At 41.2% G+C, this 22,318-nt stretch overlaps 1 protein-coding gene across 4 annotated transcripts in view; it reads left to right on the forward strand.

Moving 5' to 3' along the window:
* The window catches only part of LOC121340094 (serine/threonine-protein kinase Sgk3), a 55,419-nt gene that overhangs the window by 16,170 nt on the left and 16,931 nt on the right, over positions 1-22,318 (forward strand). For 2 of the 4 annotated variants that reach the window (XM_041412517.1, XM_041412515.1), the window contains 3 exons: positions 13,212-13,416; positions 18,192-18,275; positions 20,164-20,236. In XM_041412517.1, the coding sequence (XP_041268451.1) occupies positions 13,339-13,416; positions 18,192-18,275; positions 20,164-20,236 (235 nt within the window). In that variant the 5' untranslated portion in view covers positions 13,212-13,338. Of the gene's footprint in view, positions 1-5,965; positions 6,146-13,211; positions 13,417-18,191; positions 18,276-20,163; positions 20,237-22,318 lie in introns of those variants that run through there. The other 2 variants (XM_041412516.1, XM_041412518.1) reach the window with 2 other exon arrangements.

Raw genomic sequence — 22,318 nt, forward strand, 5'->3', positions numbered from 1 at the left:
GAACTTGGTGGTAAGCCAGGTCCAATGTGCTTCTTTTTTCCTCATATTCTTGGAACCCATGTAAATCTTTCGTGCTTCCATGAGAGCAAGTGGAGGTGGCTCGAGGCAGTATCCACACGAGGTCTGTGGGATAACTGATAACTAAGGGAAATAGGCCATCAGGAGTTCAGCATTCTCACTGTTCTTCTTCTGGCAGCTGAACTAGTTCGTGGAGGTTTCACTTGGGCACGCTGGCAGTGAGGGAGGGCAGCTGCAGGGCAAAAGGAGATAGGAGCCATGTGCCCTCTGATAGCTGTGCTTCTCCTAAGGACACAGCCACGGTTGGGTGATGTCTCCTGGTGGAACCCTGCCAGCTGTTGGAGTGATAAGTGAACAGGATGTAAACAGCAGGGTATCGGTCAGACAGTTCATGTGCACGGAACTCACCGTTCACTATAAATGCCTTACATGTTAAGTAATTTCTAGAAACTAATCACTGAAAAAAGTGAAACTGACCTGAGAAAAAGTAGTCCGTGTAGAGAAACAATAATGCATTTTGGTGTGTGCATGAGGGAAGTACTTGGGGACAGGAAAACAGAGATACATGTATTGAAACTGCAGAGGTGGTATTTCACTGCCTGAGATTGCTTTTTTGCTTTGAAATTTCATCATTCATTTATGCTATTGGCAGAATGCTTGCTTGTGTACTAGTGTTCCTTTTCACTATATGCTTCAGTTGATTTAAACCTGTTTTCTTCTGAGCTTCTGTGAAGAATTTCTTTGATGTGCTGCTGCTGTCATTTTTCTGGTTCATGTTATACACACTCTGTGATGTTCACGAAATGATGCAGATTCTTGCAGTTTTTCTATAGTTTTCCATAATTTTGATTTGTTTGCTAGGCTGAGGGAGAATCCACGTAGTGTTGTTGCAGATCGTGGTTTGGATGTTCATTAACCTCTGTGCTCCAGGACATTCTTCTTGTAATATTCATGGATCATCATCTTTGTGTCTGGAGTGCTGGAAAACTGGCAGTTCACTATGTCACTGTGAATGAAGCCTCCTTTTACTTGCCAAGTCCTTATGCTTTGTCAAAAGATAATACTAAATCTTCACCGCCGTGTTTAGGTGGCTTGTGGTAGTTTCTGGTGGGTTGGTTAGTTTGCTTGGGAGAAGGGGTTGAAGTATATGTTTGCAATGAATCAGTCTTTTGAGTATTCATTTCATTCCTTCAACTTGAAAGACTGTCATCCTAAGACATTCTGTGGCTGATCTAGCGTACAAAAAGAAAGTAGGGAAAAAACCATTTCCTCTGTGCAGCTCATGTAAAACTGAACCATTACTCAGACTCCTGTAATAAGCACAGGCATGCAACTATGAAAGCGAGTTAAATGAAATCTATTAATATGCATACATTCATTAAGTGTTACAAAACCAGCTTCAGTGAAGAACAGTTACCTGGTGATACTGTTGCTTGCACTTGCTTTGTGAGCTTTAAATCTTGCCCAGCTGTCATTTCTTCCACCGTTTTAACTCTCAGGCTTTCAGTTGGTTCACTTTCCCACCCAGTGTCTTCTCTTACTTGATGTTGTCCATGGTAGCCTGTGTTTTCTGGTAATCTCAAGAGCCCAAAGGGTCTAACAGGACACTGTTTTCTCCTGTCAGGTTTTGCAGGGCTGAATGCTGGGTCCCAACTGGCCCATGCCCAAACCTCTTCTGTTCCTGACCAGGCGGTGGCCTATGAGCATAGCCTCATTAGCTGCCAAACAAGAGGCTGGAAAGCAGTGTGAGACTAACTCATAGAACAGGGCAGGTGCATATGTCTTCATACATTTATGGGGTCCTTGTGGCAGCCAGAATCCCTGGGGTTAGACAGTATTTGCCCAGGGCCGCTGTGTCTGTGTGTTTGTGAGGCCCATCCATTGCAGCCTGAGGCCTTTCTGAAGGGTGATGAACTCAGACTGCTCAGTGCTGTGCAGGAGGGTACAGCCTGCTGGCACTTGGGCTCTTTGATTAAAACAACTGGCACATGCAACTACTGTTAACACTGGCCATGAGTTGTTTCCTGAATGAAGTCTAAGTTCAGGGCTTGATGGGCTAAAGGCTAACAATAATTACTGAAAAGATTGCTTCATACCTATTACCGTGTCATGTTTGGAGGGTTTTAAACAGACACATTGGGTTTAACTGGAGTTAACAGTTGGCAAGATACCGCCACAGAAGAAGTTTGAATTTCAAACACTATCTCATCTTAGTGTCCAAATGTCTTGACTATTAACAGTCTGTTCTGGGGCAAGGAGGTTGTGTTTTCCTTTGTGTGAGGAGTAGGATACAAAGCTTGGTGTTAACCGAGATAGGCAAAGCTATTCCTTTGAAGATGCAAGAACTGAAATGGAGAGCTGTGGTGTTAATGCTTGAAGCTGATAGTGAAGTAATGATTTTGTTGCTCAATGACCTGCTGTGTTTTAGAAATAACTAAAATTCTTGGACTGCGCTTGTCATGTGGTTTGGGCTGTGCTTTTTGAGTGAATATTTGAATGTATACAAAAGTTTCATGGTATATTCATATGGAACAGTATTCACTAGCAAAACTCCTGGCTGCATTTAAACAATTCATCTGTATTCCTGCTTGTCTGTGTCTTAAAATGTTTTTTTTTTTTTATGCTCTATTTTTTTCTGTATAGTTCTCTTGATGTTATAAAATGAGACTTTTGATCTTTGGTCAGGGACAAGGTTTTCATACTAATTTAAGGACATTTTCAGTAAAAACAGAACTGAATAGTTCATATTGTTGCTACCTGCTCTTCCTGGGCTTGGAGAAACATATTAAAGGCACTCTGCATTTCTGTGACCTCTCACATTTGCGATGAGTTGAGATGGTTCCTTCATCTCTCTTCTGTTTTCTCGTATTTTCCACCCCCACCACCCAATCACTGATATTCCTTGTGCAAAGGCTTTAAATAGTTGGGATGGCAGTACACTACATGGATTTGTAACATTCCTTAGAAGCAAAGTACTGCAAAGGGGTGGAAATGAGGTTCTCTGTGTGTATTACTGCCCAGAAAACATAAATGGGGAATGCAAGGGAGTTCCTGGGGACAAAAATGTCAGAGTGAATGCTGACCTTTAACTTCACTAAAAGGCAAGCTGAGTTCCATGCATTTCTCTGTGTGCTATGCAGTTAACCACCAGGTATCCACCTTGACATTAGAATATTAGTCTTTAAAAGCTCATCAAGCAAATCTGTAAATTACAATTTATTTAAATTTTAGGACCTTAACAGTGTTTTGCATAGCATGATGCACTAGACAGATGAATGTACTGTGGAATTTGTTCAGGCAAATTACAATTTAAGGATATGTATGGTGTTGCTAATCTCTAATTACCTACGCCAGAACAGGGAGAGGAACTGCATAAAATTAACCGCTGGACAGCCCAGTCTTCAGAGGGATGTTCAGTGTGAGGAAGGGCAAATAGCTGCTCTTTAGTCAAAAGTTTAGAGCTCAGAATGTGTGGACAGGGAGACAGAGTTAAATTATCTCCCAGCCAGGGTCATCTTCTCACCTTTCCTGGGTTGAGGCTGCACTGTAAATCAGTCCAGTAGCTCCATTTAACTGATCTGCTGATGAGTGAATGATTAACTGAAAACTATCAACCAGACAGAAGCAGAACACAGCTCAACAACTGCAAAGTGAAATAGCTCTTGAATACAGATTACCTGACTAAATTATTTGCCAATGAGTTATTCTAACTGACTGAAGTTCAGAAGCATTCTGGTCTGGGGCTCACCACGAGAAGTCCTGACAAAGCCTCTTTAAAACCTCTCCGTGAATGCAGAGGCATATACCTTGTCAGATCCGAAGGAGCAAGAGAAGGCTTGCTACAATGCCAAGTCTCAAAATCTAGCAGTGCCTATCCAAACCCACAAAACTCCAAAATCAGGAAAGGGCAGGTTAGGATGGTAAAATTCCTCATTTCTTCCTGTGTGGACTCTGCTGAAATGGAAGCTTGTGATCCAGTTGACTTGTAGCTTGTGTGGACACAGTTACAACACACTAAGGCAAACACTGACGTATTTTAAAAACTGCCAGACTGCTTCTCTGATTTGTTTTTGGAGAATGCTTGGATGACTGTCAGTGCCTGACACATGAGTGCAGTATTATGCAGGAATACTTGTGCAGCATCGCTGTTCAGAAACAGGATCTCCTGAGTTGCTGCTTGCCAGATGCTTGCCAATACCTGTGACTGCTAATACCTTGCCAGATCCGAAGGAGCAAGAGAAGGCTGTTGCTACAATGCCAAGTCTCAATATCTAGCAGTGCCTATCCAAAACCACAAAACTCCAAAATCAGGAAAGGGCAGGTTAGGATGGTAAAATTCCTCATTTCTTCCTGTGTGGACTCTGCTGAAATGGAAGCTTGTGATCCAGTTGACTTGTAGCTTGTGTGGACACAGTTACAACACACTAAGGCAAACACTGACGTATTTTAAAAACTGCCAGACTGCTTCTCTGATTTGTTTTTGGAGAATGCTTGGATGACTGTCAGTGCCTGACACATGAGTGCAGTATTATGCAGGAATACTTGTGCAGCATCGCTGTTCAGAAACAGGATCTCCTGAGTTGCTGCTTGCCAGATGCTTGCCAATACCTGTGACTGCTGAAATGAGCACCGTCATGTCCTGTCAGGCCCAAACACAAGTCTTGTGAAGGCAGGCCTGTAGAACGTGGAGCTTCTCCATAATCAATAGAACAGTTCCTCGTGACATCATGTAGGGTTTTGGGGACACCCCTGTGTTACATTGCTAATACAGTGGAGTGGGCTGCTCATTTTCACACTTGCTCATTCTCTACGTGGCCTTTGAAATCCCAAGCAACATTTCAGGTATTTACAGAGAGGAAGCTAAAATGGCATAAGCTGTTAACTTATCCTGAGTGTTTCCATTTGCATTAGATATTCCCTGTCTCTTAAGCCTTCTCTGAATGTTTGAAAGCATAGCAGATCCTCAGTAAACACGAGGCTTTAACTTAATAGGTGTGGTGGTCTTTTCTGTTAAACAGAATCCATGCTAACTCCTGTTTGTCTCACACTTTTAGATCTCGTTAACAAAATAAAGTGAGGAGTGATACTGTCATTAAAGGAGCTTTCCCCCTCCCTATAATTTATATTTTTATAACTGTTTTATTGCCTCAATTTGTTAAGGAAAACTTAGCAAGTTACAGATCATTTTAAGACGTCCGGTTGAATTTTGGTGGGGGTGTTGAAACTTAGCCCTGAAATTTCAGAGGCTGCAGAAATAGTTCCCTAAACTATAAGTGCTAGATACCATACAAACCTATCTCATTTTCCCTGTGTTATTGCTCCTGCCCATGAAGAAGGAGAGCTGTCATTACAGCGGCTGGTTGGTTTAATGACGGCCTTGCCGGTGGATTGCGGGCACCCCTGGGCCCACTGAAGAGTTAAACTGGCACCCCTCGTGTGCGCAGGGGTGTTTTTAAGTTATTTTTACCAGAGCGTTGCTGTTTTTCCAGAGTTTCTGTGGGGAGCCGCCCAGCAGAAGCAGGAGCATCCCTCTAGGGGCTGGGGAGGGGAGAGGGGACTGAAGCCTTGGGACTAGGGGAAGTGAAAACTTGCCCCTAAAACAAAATATGTTTTTAAAGGTGTTTTATTTTAGTGTGGCTGTTAGATATATATAGGGCTGGAGGGGGAGACGATCTGACCTCCCGTCCCGGTCCTACAGCCCGGGGCAAGCCGAGCTCCGGGCTCTGCGGAGGGTTGCGCGGGCGGGCGGGCAGCCTGGCGCCGCGGGCGGGAAGGGGCGGGAGGCAGGCGAGGAGAGAGGGAGGGAGGGAAGAAGAGAAGGAGGGAGGGAAAGAGAGAGAGAGAGGGCGGCCGCAGCCTCCGCGCCCAGGCGGAGCCGCCTTTCCCTTTCCCTTTCCCGGCCGCCGAGCCCCGGGCGCGTTGTGCTGCGGGGGCGGGCCATGGCCGCGCGGGGCAGCGGCGGCGGGCGCCGCGCCGGCAGCGGGAGGAGCGCCTCAACTTCCTAGAAGTCGAGGAGCCCAGAAATAGTTGCTGGCGTGAAGGCGAGAGAAGCTTGCCGAGGTCCTCGCGGTGCGGTGAGGCCGGTGGCTGCGCCCGTGAGGAGGAGGAGGGGGAGGAAGAGGAGGAGGTAGGTGCGGGTCCGTGGTACCCAGGGCCGGGAGCCGGGGCGGCCTCTGCGCGCTCGTTCTCGTCCTTCTCCGAGCGGTTCGCAGCCAGGACGCGCTGCTGTTTCGGAAGAGCAGCACTGAAGCGTCTTAGGCAACGCTGCTTTGTCGAAATTCAGGTACCCTTGAGGAATTTAATTTTGTGGAGGTTAATTAAAAGGATGTTGTAAAGTATTATGGCTAAAGCTCTTTTGACAGGTCGTCCTTTTTTTTTTTTTTTTTTTTTTGTGTGTGTGTGTGTGTTTTTATGTGAGTTTTCCTCCTCTAGCAGCTCACAGAGGTGTAACTGCTGCTTTAAACGTGCAGTAGTTTAGTAGTTTTGCAGCATGGAATGCACCTTTCTTATTCCCCATTAAACTTAGGATATGGTATCATGCGGGTAGTGCGTTTCATTGCAGCACAGCAGTGTCACCTGGATGCCCTTATGGTTCTTCTTGCACTGAAGATTTCAGTGAATATCACTTGCTGCAGTGTCCTTGTAGCTAAGGTTTGTTTATAGCTTCTTTCAGACATTCCAAGTGGTTTTATAGACACACGCAGAATGAGACTGTATTTTTAAGGTTTGATGTGACTCTATTTTGGATTCTTCTAACATTAGTGTTGTTTCAGTCTCAGTGTCTAAATATAGTTCTGACCTTTTTTTATTCCTTCACCTGCACATCAGTCTCTTCAATGACTGTAATATGAACTAATGGTAAAAACAGAAGCTGCATATGGAGGAGTATTTTCCTGAAGGCTTTATGATACTTTAGATTTCAGGAGAAATTGTTAGTAGCTTTTGGAAAGCATTTTGGAAAGTTCAGTGCTGTTAAGGTAGTCTCCATGCATGGTATTTCTCATAACATAAAGCTAGGAAACTGACCTATTTCTTAAAAGATACTTTGAGATTCTTGTTTAGATCAGAAATGCAGCACAATTGATTTGCCCATGTCAGTTGGTTGTTGGTTGTTTTAAAAACCTTGGCAAAGCTGAAGAAGTAGGCACTAGTGGTTACATGATAATGTAACATAATAATAATAATAACAACATAATGTGTTAAAATTGCTTTCCAGCCTCAAATTCCCACCTGTGATGTAAATTACAGCCTCACCGCATCTGATGCTGTTGCACCAAATTCTGTTTTCTGTATATAAGCCACTAATCTGTGAATCCTTATGAACTGAACCTTCTCATTCTCTGCAGCACAGAAATATGTGAGAGTTCAGTGTATGCTCTCACCTGTGGGAGCCTGTAAACTGTCCCTGAAGAATGGACATAGAATACTTGCTGTGGTTGCACTGATGTAACACGATGAATCAACTGGTGGTGAACTGGACAGTTTATATATTGCTAAAGGGTCTTTCCCCTGGTTGCTTTTTGTATTCCAGTGTTGAAGTTATTGCCTTTTCATTATCCAACAGCTTTATGGTTCTAGGCAGCCATCAGTTCTGTAAAGCCCAAACTTCAAAAGTGTGATTTCTGGATTGTGGCCTGTAACTTGGATTTACATATTTCATTATGCTATTATCCTGCTATATTCTGTTATATGGATTTTACCTTTTGCTGATTACAGTACATAAAACCCTGGAACTCTCTCCATGTTCCATGCCTTAGCAGTAATGTCCATCTTAAACAGATTGGAATTTTTGTATTTATGCAGTGAAACCGAGGGGGAGCCACTGGTGACTTCTGTTGAAGGTCATGTAAGAACGTGTCCAGTATGTCTGGAATTGAAATGTGGTGTTCTCTCATTTAATTTTCATTCAGAGGGGTAAAATAAGGCTGGATTGTTTGCCTGGTGTTTACTGAAGTCTGACTGCCCTCTTATGTAGAGCTGACTATGTTGCAGGTGGCTGCTGTCTGTAAGAGCTCTTCAAAGTATGATGCTGGTGCTGCAACTCTTGAGCTGTGCTATCCTTAGGCATCTACATTTGAAATTTAATTGGACCTGGTGTACAGGCAGGCCGAGAAAGCACACCAAGAAATATGCAGGTAGCAAGTGTAATACAAACTGGATTTTTTAAATATACTCTGCGTAAGTTGTACCATCTGAGACACACAGTGTTCCTTGTGGGTACTGTGGACACCGGCTAAAGTTGGAATTATTATGGAGATGTGTTCAGGATTAAAGGACAACTGCCTCTTACTGGCAGTATTTGTTCTTAAGACCTGTTTTATTACTCAGGGTTTGCTTACCACAGCAGAGAACCTGTGTTCTGTCATGTAATAAATATGAATGCAAATAGGTCTAATCCAAGCCACAAATCTTGTTATATGCCAGTTAAGAGTAATTTAGTGGAGCTTCTTTTTGGAGGTGAGGCAGAAGGGATGTTCTTGGGTGCAGTACAGTCGTGGGAAGGTAATGTTTGCCTGACTTCTCCAAGGTAAATTTGATAGAGACAAAAAGAGGATAATTAGTTATTTCATTCCTTTGGTTGTGTTTTCACTTGCAATCCTTTCCTTTAACTAGAAAGATTCAGTTGAATTGGACTTTGCCCATGTTGCTGCAGAGGAGTGGTGTTACTAGAAATTTTTAAAACTGCTAGGTGGTGGGTGGATGTGTAAACAGGGAGCAGGCTTTTTCCTTTATACTAGTGGCTCAATTCTCAACTCTCACAAATTGTACTCTAGAAGGGAGTGTGGAGACAAGCCAGGGATTGACTAGAGTATTTTGGTTAGTGCTCTGTTTTTTAATTCAGGTGAAGTCTCGCTAGAGGTCTACCCTCGTGTCTAGGGTTAGTGTATTAAAAATTGTATGTAATGTGATATTTAAAAGGCTGTATTTTTGTGAATGAAACCTGTTTTCTCCAGAACCTTGTTACTGAACAGCTTCTGGCCATCTCTCTGCCTTTAAAGATTAGCAATCTGTGTTTTGCCTTTGACTTTGTATGAACCATTTGACTTCATGTACAGGGCCTCATCCTGCATTTCTGTTGCACTGGATTCTGAATATATTGTCTCCCATTTCCTCTGTGTCAGCTGCTGTCTGGTAACAAGAATGGGACACTATTTCTCCATAGAAAGGTTGAGAAAAAGTAGACTTTCTGGGTTTTCTACAAGATTGTGTAAGGCCCAGTGATACGTTGAGCCATTATCAGTGTATTTGTGGAGAAGACAGAGGAAGTGATGAAAAGCATGCCAAAGTTGATACTTTCTCTAAAGTTAGAAGAAATCGGGTAGTGTTCGTAGTGAATAATAGGAGTGCCTCCTGTGCCTTGCTTTCAGTTTCTTCATATGCAGGTTCCTTCTGTAGTTGGAATCACAGGTGAGATTTTCAGCAGCTGGTTTAATGATGGTTCAGTCCCAAACTAAGTCCTTCAGGGCAGATTATTAGTGTATAGGGAAGTGCCTATACGCTGTTCCGATGGGTATGGATCCTGGTGGCGCCTCCAAACGTGCTTGCAGGGAGAGTCTTTGGGGGGTTTTGTCAGTTCTTGTCTCTGCTTCCCTTGTCTTACTCAAAGAGTGAGTGTGATTTGTCCTGGCCTTGGAGGTATTTAAGGCAATGTGGCAGCAGCTGGAGAGGCACCAGGTAAGTGCACAACTACCTGATCTAGCCTTGGACATTCTAGGCAGAGGTTGAAGCATAAGCACCCAGAAAAAGGATCTTTTGATTATACAGTGATACCATCTTTCGGCCATTATCATTTTAAAAAGAAGAGAAAACGTTTCAGTCCAGAATAAAATAGTCTGATTAAACTTCAGAAACATTTTATAATACAGTTTGCTTATGTAGAAGAGTGTAAAAGAATGCCACATATGCTAAACTATGTCATATTTACCTGTTGCATGCAGCTATGAGGAAGCTGCACTGAAGATTTTATAGTCAGGCATTAATTTGTGGGTGTAGTGCATTTTTGTATGCTCTCGTGGTGTCAGGGTTCTGCTATTGCCATGCTCTTGCTTTACTGCAGGCAAGGGTCAGCCTGAAAATTGATGTTGTTGTGGCTTCCTGCAGGAAACAGTGAAAATACTGCTGGCTTCTGGACAGCCCCCATGGAGAGAATGGACAGTGTAACTGTCGATAGGCTTGAAACTGTGCCAGGAGGACTGGTGACTTCTGATCTACTCTAACTTTTTCTGTGCTTTCTTCTCTTCCAGGCCTCCATAAGCCTGTTTAAGTTTTAGCTGTTTCTGGACAATACTGGTTTCAGCATAAATCTGTCTTGCAGGTTATCTACATTGTCTACATCTTTCACTGATGGTCAAGTTTGATTTGAGGAGACTTACTTTGATATGTGGTTTTCTGAAATTCCCTTCCTCTTTGGTCTGTTATCAAAGTTGAGCCAAGGGGCTGCTTGTTTTTAGTTCCAGAAATGCTGTAACCAGAGGTACAGACTTCTCTGCTGACAGTGTTAAACTCACTCATATCTGGTATCCTTCAAAATGCTGCAGTTTCTGCTTTTGAGGCTGTGGATAAAAATGCCTCTACTGTTTTCTCTCCATTATTACTTCATGTAGTTATCACAGCATTAGTGATTTCACCTGCTATTTAAACTACAGCTCTGCTCCTGACTGCAGCATGGTAAAGATTAAGGCAAGTCTGTCCCTATTTCTGTAGTCAGACCTACAGTTCAGATGTAAGAAGTTCTCAAGAGCTGATATGCTCGAGGCAAATAGAAATTGAAAGAAAGCTCTGATCCGCTGGAGCTTAGTGGCAAAGTGAAAATGCAGTTCTTCCAAGTTTGTCAGTTCAGCTTAGTGTTGGTGACCCAGGCACGGCTCAGAGGAGATGCCTCAGGGAAAGAAAATAATCACAGCCAGTGATCTTCCAGGCAGCTTAAAGAACGAAATGTGAACATTACAGTTTTGGTTTCTCAGATGATTTATTCTTCATCTCCCCAGTAAGATGAATAAACTCTTCCTGAATTAATCTGGTTGACACTTCCTCCTTTTGTTTTTCAGAGATCTTTCAACTTCAGATATGAAATAAAGCTCTGTCTTCCAAGACTACAGCTTTTAATCCATAAGGCTCCTGTACTGCCATTTAAAACTCTGACACTAAAAATAAGAAACTGAAGGGATAAGAGATATACAGCCTGTATTGTGAAAATGAGTACAGGCATCTTGGAAACCGTTGTAACAAACGTTGATTTACAAGAGGAGAAGGACAGTGAGTGATATTAATCAGGGAACACCTAATCCATTTTAAAGCTTTACTTGTTTTTCTGTGATGAGCAGTAGGACAGATAAAACACAGGGGCTTATGCTCAGTTCCTGATACTGCACCTGAAGTAGATAAAGATTGACACAAGTGCTTAGTAAAGTCTAAGCTTAGTGAAACACTTACTGGAAGTGGTGCCTGTTGACTGTTTTAGTGGACCTCTTATGATGGGGAAGAGCTCAGTTAACCTTTACATCTCTGTTTTAGTGTGTGGCACTGGGAAAACACTCAATCTCATGCTGGTATAAAATTATGGAAGGTGTGCCTTTTAACAAAGCTTTTAACAGCAGTTTTCCAAAGGAAAAGAAAAACCATGGTCTGTGTAACTATGTTGAATGAACTGTGTTCTAGTCAAATAAGGGTGGGGGAGAAGCTTAACCCTGCTCAACACTGTAATTACCTAATTGGTGAAGTAGGGAACAATCAAATTAAGGTAAATGCAGTTGTAGCTAAAAATAATTTTCTAAATACCTTGCAGTATGGATGATCTGTCACTTAGCTGTGATTATAGTGGTTGTAAACATGCCTTTTTGTTCAAGTCATCAGATAGATCTTTGAAAATTAACTTAATTTTAAATGGCAGAAAGAGAAATTACAACATGAAGTTTGATGATCTGGCTTTTGAGAGGAAGAAAAATAGTGAGTTGACTGACTGAGACTAGTTGGGTATCAAGAACAAATCTTTTCACTGGATTCCAGGAGCTTTGGCCTTTGCGCCAACATAAATATGGGTGTCTCTCTAATAGCAGAATTACATGGGATTAGTTTGTATTTTTTGGAAATTTATGATATGAAATATAGAGTTGACTTTTATACTTCCCTGTTTTAAGAAAATAGGGAGTTAGTGTTCAACTGGGCACTCCTTTTTCCTCTGGCTATTTTGAAGTGAACTGAGGTCTCCCTCTTTCTTAGCCACTTTTCTCATGTTTGTGAGTTGATCAGACACATCTTGTTCTACAGCTGTGCTGCATTCAGTGAAGCAGCTCGAATGGCTATGCTGTGCAGGCCCAAACAGAAGTGTATGCAGCATTAATTTTGGCTGCTCCTAAGTACTGCTGAAGCTCCTGTTGTTATCAGTGGGGCCCGGTAAATAATGTGCTTGTTCGCAGGGCAGGTGTGGACAATGCTGTCCTTCCATGAGTGAAGAGGCATCTAGTTGGCACTAAGCTTTCTGCCTTTTTGATGGCTTTATTCTCAATCTCTTGTGTTGTGCCCTTCTCACCTTCTGCAAGGAAACTTAACTGTTGCACTGAAGGGAAAGGGTGACCTTACACCCTGTGTTCTGCCAAACACAAAATACGCCTGGTAAGGGGAAGGAGGGGCAGAGAAGGTAAATATTCAGACAGACACATGATGCTGCCTGTGTCCCTCTCTAAAATTCACATGAACAATTAGTTTTTTTCGTGTTGTCTTTCATCTCTGATGTGACATTAAAATGCACTCAGCATGTTCTGACAAACCTGAAGTGCCCTCTGGTAGAGACTCATGCAGTTGAAAACCTTTGGTATTGAAAGAAATAGGTCTGAATGTACAAGTTGGTGGCATTTCTCAGATGTCTGATACCAGGTTGTCATCTTCAATTATTTCTTCATGCCCTTTGTTCCTACAGAGTATTCTCTGTAGTGGGCCCAAATCTGTTTCCAGTATGTTTACACAGCTCAGTGATTTTTTGGATGCACTCTGTCCTCGGAGAATGTGAGTGATTTCAGTGAAACAACAAAGAACTACAAGCATGAAAGTTTACAAAATAGCCATGATTGTGGCTTTATATGTGCATTATATATTAATGTGTATTTCCTGCCAGCAAAAGTTCTTGTCACACAGGTTTTCAGCAATGTTAGTTAAGAGCTCCTGTACTTAAATTTTCCTTCTTTGTTCACTTTAAGATAACATGATGGAATTCAGATTTTCTCAAGAAAAGCTGCGGATCTTGGAGCAGCACCGTTGACGAGACCTCCTGATTGCAGCACCCAGAGCAGGGTCCTGTAACGAATTTGTCCCAAGAAACGTACAATGGATCTCAAAGAGAGCTGCCCAAGTGTTAGCATTCCCAGCTCTGATGAACACAGAGAGAAGAAAAAGAGATTTACTGTAAGTATGTAAGAGAGTAAGCACTGTGAGCAAAGGCATAGGCTATTGGTGCCTAGCAGTGCTGCTTTCTTTTCTTCTGCTACTAAGCTTCGTATTATTTTCAATAGGTTTATGGAAATCAGTTTCCTTGTTCTTGTGAGCACTGGCCATAGTCCACTGTGAAAAGTTGTGAATATTTTACAGTGTTTACCTGTGTTGCTTTCTGCAAAAAGAACTTGCCTTTACAAATTTCTGCTGATTTTTCCACAAAATAGCTGCATTTGCTTATATAAAATATTTAAGTATCCAAGTAGAGGGAAAATATTCTGATACCATTTTTGGCATTGTATATGATTTTTCATGAAAATGTCTATTTTGTAAAGAGCTAAAGTGTGAATTTGGTTCTTTGTGGGCGTTGTTTGTTTGTTTTGACATCCATTCTTTCACAGATATCCTATTATACTATTGTAAATTTTTTGTGTAAAATGAAAAAAAATTATAAACCATTAAATTTTTTCAAAACCTTTTTTCTGTCTTCCTTCCTGTTTCTGATTCTAATGCTTATGAGTTTTTTCCTATCCTGTTCCCATTTCCACTTCTTGTCATTTCTCTCCCTCTTTCTTTACCTTTTAGTTTGACTTTCTGGTTGTGAAGTCTTCCTATTGTGAGGGAAATTCTTTGCATTGCATACTGAAAAATAAAGTAGTGTGGTATGGATTTTTGTTTGTCTTCTATATAATCCTAAATGACAAGATCAAAATACTTCTTTAGAACGCTCAAACAGTTTCGTTGCTCTTGTGCAACTTCCTGTAAGATTTTTTTTCATTGAGTGAGTTAGTCACTCTTCAGATGAGGAATGCAAACACTGTGGAAACAATATGGAGTTGCTGTCTGAAGAATACAACAAAACAATGTTTTACTAGGAGCTATGTTGTCTCCTTTTCCTCTTCACTTCCCTTTTTTGGAGAAGAACAGTGTTCTTTGATTCTACAAGTGTGTCAAGATGTAGCTGGGGGAAGGAGTGTGCCAGTAAAGGGAACTTTAAACAAAAGAGAACTTTACTAATTCCTTAAACCTTTGCATTCATGTGGAACTCAGGTGAGCAGGAAAACCTTTGTGAAAGTCTAAAATTGAGCAGAACAGTTCTGTTTTGTTGCCTCAGTTCTGGCAGTTCTGCAGTTAAAATATGCCAGCATGGTGCATTGAGCATGTACTGATGTTGTGGTGTCGAGGTCATTTTACCTGAAGGTCTGTGAGACAGCCTGGGCAGTGCAAGGCCACTTTTTTTGGGTGTGCCCTTGAAAAAGCAGTATGAAACATCAGAAATGGGAGGCAGAAAGAGGAGGGGGGAAAGAATCCAGCCTAGATTACGCTGTGCAGAGGTACACTTTGTCCTGCTGTCTTCTCCTTTCTGTGCCAGGGAGTAATTAGCAGCTTGACAAGAAGTGCTTTCACAACCAAGCTTTCGAATATTATCACATATATTTTAGGATTTGGTAACAGAAGTGAGGGTCATACTAAACTTCATGGCAGAAACTGTGAATTCCAGCATGTGTCAGTGCTGTTACGGTGTCCCCTGTTCTGTGGCTGTGTGTAATGACAGGATCCCATCAGTTCTTTGACAGGGAGTGAGAAAGGGGTACAGGGGGAAGCAGCTCTTAGCAAATTTGTGGTAGGTATAACTGTCTCTTTTGATGGTCACACTAATGCCATTTCTATAGAGAGCAGTAAGAAGGGTTTTCACCTGGGGTGAAAAGAAAGGTCAGAGTGATAAAGGCTAGGAAAGATTTCAGGTGACTGTATAGACTGTGTAGTCTTCACCTTACCATTGCTCACTGTGTGTCACTGCTGCTTCTGAGACTCTTCTAGAATCTTACTGGTCTGAATAGAAACTTTTTTTCAGCTCAAACCTTTTGATGGCTCACTTAATGCTGGCATGGAAACAAGACAAGTGTGTGCATCTTAGCTTTTGCTAGCTCTACTTTTTCTCCTCACTCCGATAAAGCATTTTTAAAAACAATCATGTCTCTGAGCAGGCATCATTCTCATAATTAGGTGAGCTTTTCAGTTTTGTCTCTGAAAGTGAACTTCTCATACCTCCTGAACATTTTCATGACCTTTTATTGAATATTTTATTTGGTTTTGTTAAATACTGCATACTTTTGATATATTTAATACCAATTTTTTTTTTATTTTTTTTTCAAATGATTACATGTTTGCATTTTTTTTGGTTCTGGCAGGGAACTTCTTTTGCTCCCATTTAATTCATGGCAACCAGGTTCTATGTAAATCCACATCAGTTTGCTGTCCCTCATTTTTCTGAAGGTTCAGCATTCACTTTCTCCATAAAAGGAGTAAAGTATTTCCTTGTTTTGGACCATATATAGCCTATATTAATTGCTTTCTGTCCTTGCTGCATATTAGGTCATTCTTTTGCCTGTTTTGACAAATAGCTTTGTTTTGGTTTCTCACTTTTATCCCTATGCTGTTTGATGTCTGAGGCTTAATTTTCTCTTCTGACCTGTTCTCATCTCCCTTTACACCCAGATCATATTCGGGCTTATTAAAAAATCTCTTTCAAGGGTGCTGTTTGTCTGATTAAATCTGAAAACTTTGTCTCAAACCTGTGATGTATAATATAAATCCCCAGCCCTGTGGAAATTGGGGGTTGGGTTTTTTTCTGTTTGTTGACAATAAATAATTTCCTTACTTTCTCAATGATTGCTCTGTCAAAATTAGAAAACAGCCTACCTTTTAATTTTTCTTTGTTTAATAAAAATCAAGCACTTAATCCAGGAGCATGAGCTACCACAGAGTTGAAGGCTTTTAATTTCAGTTACTTCTTATGTGAAGAAATCCTACTGCATCCAGAAATAGCTGGATCCTGTCCTGTCTGTATCTAGGAAGACATTTTATGGTGTTATTTTCAGGAATTCTGTTTATTTTTCTGCCTTTTTATTTTTCTCAAAGCTTTGTGGTTTTTACCCACATACTATGAGGTGTGATGCATCATATCTATGTTTAAGGAGTTTTCTAAGACCAAATTAGGATTAGGAATAATTAGACTTGAAAAGGTTATTATCTAAGCAAGTCTACATTCCTCCCCCCCACCTTTCTAGAAATAAGCATTGCACGTCTCTGATCATTACATAGGTGTAGCTGAGAGTAGTAAGACAGCCCTGACATGTCATGGCTTTAGGTTTTACCAGATTCTTAGTGCATATTGTGTGTTTTCTTACTGCTCAGCGTGTCCATAACTGTTGGACTTGCAGCTGTTCCTTGGGGTTGGGGTGTGCAAGAGCTTAGTGGTGTGAACTGGATGAGCTCTTAGGGATTTTTTATGTTGTCTTGTGTAAAAAATGTTGATTGTGTCATTGTTCTACAGCTACTCTGAGAACAAAACTGTTTAAATTTAGCGGTTGCCAAGGAGGTGGATATCATCTCGTATCCTGAGTTATGCCTGCCTGTGCACTCTGCTATCTGTGCTTCTGCCCAGCTGCCTTGGTCCTCAAGTGTGTTGGCATTGATGTGCTGTGCAGTCATGGGGAGTAGGGGTGTTTTGTGTTTGAACATTGGTTTCAGGGTTTGATTGCTGTATAAGAGATCACAAGGGCAGTACTTAAGTTTTGCAGCTAAAGCTTTTGCTGCCTACAGCATAGGGAGGCTCTAGAAGGGGAGTGGGTAGGTTTTATGCTAACACTTGCTTAGCAGTATGAGGCAAAGTGGATTTTCTTAGAAGGTCTCATCAGCATTCTGCTGGATGCTTCCATGCAGCTTCCTGTGCTCCCCAGGGCTGGGGACTGAGAACAGCTTGTGTGAGCAGTTAGCACAGCCTGGCTGCAGCCCTCAGGCTGAGGAACCATGGTGGTGGCTGCCACTTCCACTGTGGGCGTTAGAGAGAGAGCCAGGGTGCTGTTGCCGGGCAAGGGAGACTGGGGCATTGGTCCGGTACTCTGCATTGGGAATTAGCAGCGCTCTGCACCCATTTCCTTGCTGTGCCCATCCTCTTCCCTGAAGGAAGGAATAGCTGAGCTCCTTCTGGAAGTACAAGAAAGTAGAGAAGTGAAGACAGCTAATTGCCAGAGAGACAGGAGAAGCCTGCTGGACACACAGCTGCCAACCAGGTTTATGAATCCAGGGACTGACAATCTGTCTAGTTGCTGAAGTCCTCTGTAACGTGGCATTTGAAAGGCCTGAAGTGTGCAGCAGGTTCCAGCTATAGCTCCCTTCATGGTAGTGTGTTATGTTCTATAGGCTGTATTTCTGCCACAGCACCACTTCCTCCTCCCTGAACAATTGTGCTATCAGCCAGGATTCTTCTGTATTCAGGGTGTCAAATGAACAGTTATCTTCATACCTTCCATATGTACTTTCTCTTTAGGTTTTGGTGAAGGCAGTCTTCAGTGTTTTTAAATGCTTTGCTTCTTTAATATTTGTCTTTATTATGGATTATTGAGTTGTTAACAAATTTCATATTAAATTTTAATAGACTACTATCTGATGGCCAGGTGTTCTTTTTGGATATTAACTGATTTATGAAACTCCTCTAAATCAATTGTGGTGTTAGTTTTCACTTACCTGTTATTTAAAAAATTTTCTGCAAAGTACCAGATTCTTTCAGGTGTTCTTTTAATCATTTCTGTTGATGTCTGTGTGACTTAGCTATAAGAAATACATGGTTCAATAAGTGCACTTAAACAATAAATTTAACAACCTGCCCTTACTTTCACCAAGAGATTAAACCTGAGAAGTTTTACTAAGCTTTGTGGGCAATAACACTGTCCTTGTTCCTACAGGTTTACAAAGTGTTGGTCTCTGTTGGCAGAAATGAGTGGTTTGTCTTTCGACGGTATGCGGAGTTTGATAAACTCTACAATACGGTAAGCAAAAAGCAAGCTATGAAATCATGCCAGACCAGCAGAGTAATGCTTGCAGTGTTGTGGTTTGAGTTAATCCTCTCTTGAGGAGTTTGAGTCAACATTTAACAACCATAGGAGTCTAATTAAAGAAGATGATGGAGTGGGTTTTTTAAACTTCAGTTTGTTTGAATTTCAGGCTCAAAATCCACTTATTTGTCACGGTTTTTATAGTTCCTTGGGATCATAGCTTAATGAATCTTCCAGCTTAGTTGTTGTCAAAACATGTGCTTTTGTTCATGGGAAAAAACCCTGCAAAACATCTAGATAGATATGTTCCTCCTGAGCATGTGTTTTTCTTTGAAGTACTGAAAGCAATGAACAAATCCTTGTTTCTTAGTAGAAACTTTGTAGTCAGTCGTTGGTGGCAGTTCATACCTGCAGTTTCACAGCAGGCGTGATTTTTTGTGCAAAAAAATGTGGTCAGTGTTCCAAAATAATAGCCCACTTCAGCAACTGAGTATGGATTTCTTGGGTTTGTTGCTAGAAGAGGGTTTTGCTGTTTTTACGTAGTGGGCAAGTGGAGTAAATACTTGTTCAGATGTGAGTATGAGTTTTGTGTGCTGTGTCCATACTTTCCTCCAGTTCTTCATGTTTAGAGACCATAATTTTTGCTTTAACAAAAGAGGAAATAATTCCCTTCTGATTCCCATACTAAAATATTACCAGCTGCTTATTTGTGCCTTCCCTTCCACTGTCTCTCTGGAAAGCAGTCAAGCCTTCTCTCTTCTGCCTCCCTGTGCATGGATTTGCATGTGGCAGTGGTCTTCAGACACGAGCTGTGAGCTTGGAAATGTCTGAGCTGAAATGCCCCTGGATACCCCATGCTGTGCTTTGCCTGCATCTTGCAGGAATAAACCTGTAAGGGATGTGAAAACAGAAAATCCTCCTTTCAGAGGGAGTGTTGGTGATCCTGTTCCTTTGCCACGTTCTCTTGCAATTAGAATTGGCCTTGCCCTGCTGAAGTTTGTTCAGCCCTGGTCTCTCTAACATGGGCAGAGATGAGGTCCTGGGGAGGCATAACCAGGAGGACGTTGACTCCAGTTTCTGTTCAGAAATTCATACAGTATATACACCAAAAAGAACTTGTGCTGCTAACTGAAAGAAATACTGGCGTTGCTAAGGGAAGAATTGCCAGCTAATGTATTAGAAAACTGCTCTCTTAAAAGGGATGAGACTAAGATTGCTCTTCTGGAGCACTTGAAGGGGAAATAAATGTTGTCGAGGCTTGGTGAGTGCCAGGTTTGGAATTTTTTAAAAATAGATTATTCACTGTTGTTGTGTACGATCTTCTGGTCAGTTCATCAAGTGTAATAATAATTAAATTATCAAGTGCGGGATCCTAAAATAGACAGTTCATCTGCTTATAATTTTGATGTAGGGGTAGACCACCTGTGATTTCTAAAGCTTAAAGAATGTAATTTGGACAAAACCCAGATGCCTGTATCCCCTGTATCCCATCCTCATGCATACAGTCCTGTGCAAGCAAGCAAATAAAAGGAAAACAAACTCAAAGAGATAAAGAATTGGTGGAGGAAGGAAGAAAAAGAAAAACAACACTGAAATTTGGTTTTATAACCTGGGGCAAATAATTTTGCACTGTTGCTCAAGTAGTCTGTAAAATGAAGTTGAGATGGCCTTTGAATTTATATGTCTATTGCAAACTAAATGAGTACAGATTGTTCTGGGTATGTTTTTTTCCCCCATGGTATGAGCAGAGGAAATGGCATAGCGGAGCTGAATTACTAATAATCAGGTGTTCAAACTGTTCATCAGAAAACAAACAAAATGCAATTATTTCTAGGTACTTTAATGTCTAAGCACAATCCAATTTTATGTGTTTTGTTTTCAGCTAAAGAAGCAATTTCCCACCATGAACCTGAAGATTCCAGCTAAAAGAATATTTGGAGATAATTTTGATCCTGGTATGTCATCATCTTGTTTTTCATTTTGTCAGTTTCTTTATATGAAAATTGATCTATTCCAGCCTACAAGAAGCTGTCTTATACGAGTTTTGCAGCGGTCCTCAAAACAGTGACTAAACCAAAGTTTAGTCATGCTTCAGTCAAGAGCAGGAACTAGCGTGGGTAGGTGTTTTACCTTGTGATAGTGAACGAAGCATTGCTTGGTCGCCCAGTGCCTCTCTTGCACTGAAGGCTGTAGCTCCTCCCAGCCCTCCCATATTCAGGATTCTCATTCTGAACTGTCACATGGGAGATGGGATCTCTCTCCTACAAAAGCAAACCCCAAACTCTTCCTAAGCATTATGCGTAGTCCATTTTGAACTTTCTTTGTGTTACATGCCTCACAGCCATCTCTGAAAAATGAAATAACTCAAGGATTTATCTTTGAGGACTTGTGACCTCTCTGTATCTGAATGTGCTTCCTTGTACAGTTCTGGTGAAAAGGAACTTCTTCTGTAAGTGGAACAGCAACAGGAAGCGTGTCCGATGTGAACGTGTTGTGCTCCGCTTACCAGTGATGGGTGGCCGTTTAGCTTGCTGTGTACACTGTGAAATGCTAATGGAAGTCACTTGAAAATTCCCTTGAAGTAACCTGGGTGGCACCACGGATTAATTAATAAAAAGGCAAATGGGAAGGCCAGGCCACTGCTTTGTGTGTTTGTACTATTCATTCAAGCCATTTTTACTTCAGGCTTTTCCTGCTGCTCTTGGACCCCTCTCGCCCTCCCCTGGCTTGCTGATGTGGTCAGGCTGCAGTTTCATCTCCTCCTGCACCTGTTTCAATTGTTCATTTTCTCCTTGCTGAGGAACAAACCGATCCAAAGCTGTTGAACTCTTAGGATGTGTATGTTTGGGTTTTTTAAAGTTCTGACAAACAAACCTAGTTTTTGGCAGTTGCAGTTAATCATCTGGATCCTGATGTGAAATACTGTTTTATTTTTCATTAGAATAATCAAATACAAGTATCCAAGCTCTGATGTTCTCTTCTGATAAAGATGTAAACAATTGCCAAAAGTTCTACATGTATTTTGTCTACAGGGACTTTTTGTTTAGTTCTGGTTCCTTTTCTCTGACCTTGGGATTCTCAGAGCTGGCTGAAGACCAGAGAATGCCATGCAGTCTGGTTTGCCGTACAGGCAAATATGCAGGTGGATTTCTTGGAGCCAAATTTAGGAAACTGGAGTTTTAACAGGGAAAAAAACCTCAACTAAAACTTTATTAAAATCATATATGTAAAACAAAGCCCTCAAACTTGTTTTAAATTTCCGTGAACTACACTGAAATCCTTGAAGCATGAGAAACCAAATAGTTCTCAAGATGTTTCTTGCTGGGAGGCAGGGTGGAGATGGAGCCATGATGCTTACGTAAATAATTCTTTTTCTTAACACTGATTTAGTGAAGCTTTGATGTAATGTTTCTGCTGGCTCCTGAAACAAGCTACATATTTTACAAGTGCTGAAAAGATATTTTACTTCTATAATCTATCCATGGGTATGCAGCATTGTACTATTGCATGGAAATGCAGCAGAGTGAGACTTTTACATCCTTTTACCCAAAACTGCCAAAAATACTGTCATTTAAATTGCCATTTAAATGCTCCAATTTTATTGGCACTTAAGTTATTCTAAAATTAATCTTGTTTTAACTCGAAAAAAAAGGAACAGAAACCAGCCACAATATAGAACCTGAAAATTTCAGATGTTACAGGTGTTTTATGTTCACCAGCATGGATAGCCCTGTAGGCTTAGAGTGACTGATGACACTGTCCATCTGCCACACTGAAACTGCTGATGTTGTTCACTCCCATAATATAATATCTGTATGCAAATTTACCTTTCTGTTAGATGTCAGTAATTTGGGATTATTAAATACCCTAGGAAGGGTTCAGGGATTATATCCCTGAAGCAATACGGACATTTTTCTTAGTATTGCAGGTACAGCTGTTAATTAGAATTTAATTTTAATTAAAAATTTTAATAATTGCCAGTAATCTGAATATGACAGTCATTGAAATGCTTTAAAAGTTTGTGCTAGAATTAAATA

The sequence above is a fragment of the Onychostruthus taczanowskii genome, unplaced genomic scaffold, assembly GCF_017590055.1.
Source record: "Onychostruthus taczanowskii isolate IOZ18803 unplaced genomic scaffold, ASM1759005v1 scaffold4, whole genome shotgun sequence".
Classification (NCBI taxonomy): Eukaryota; Metazoa; Chordata; class Aves; order Passeriformes; family Passeridae; genus Onychostruthus; species Onychostruthus taczanowskii.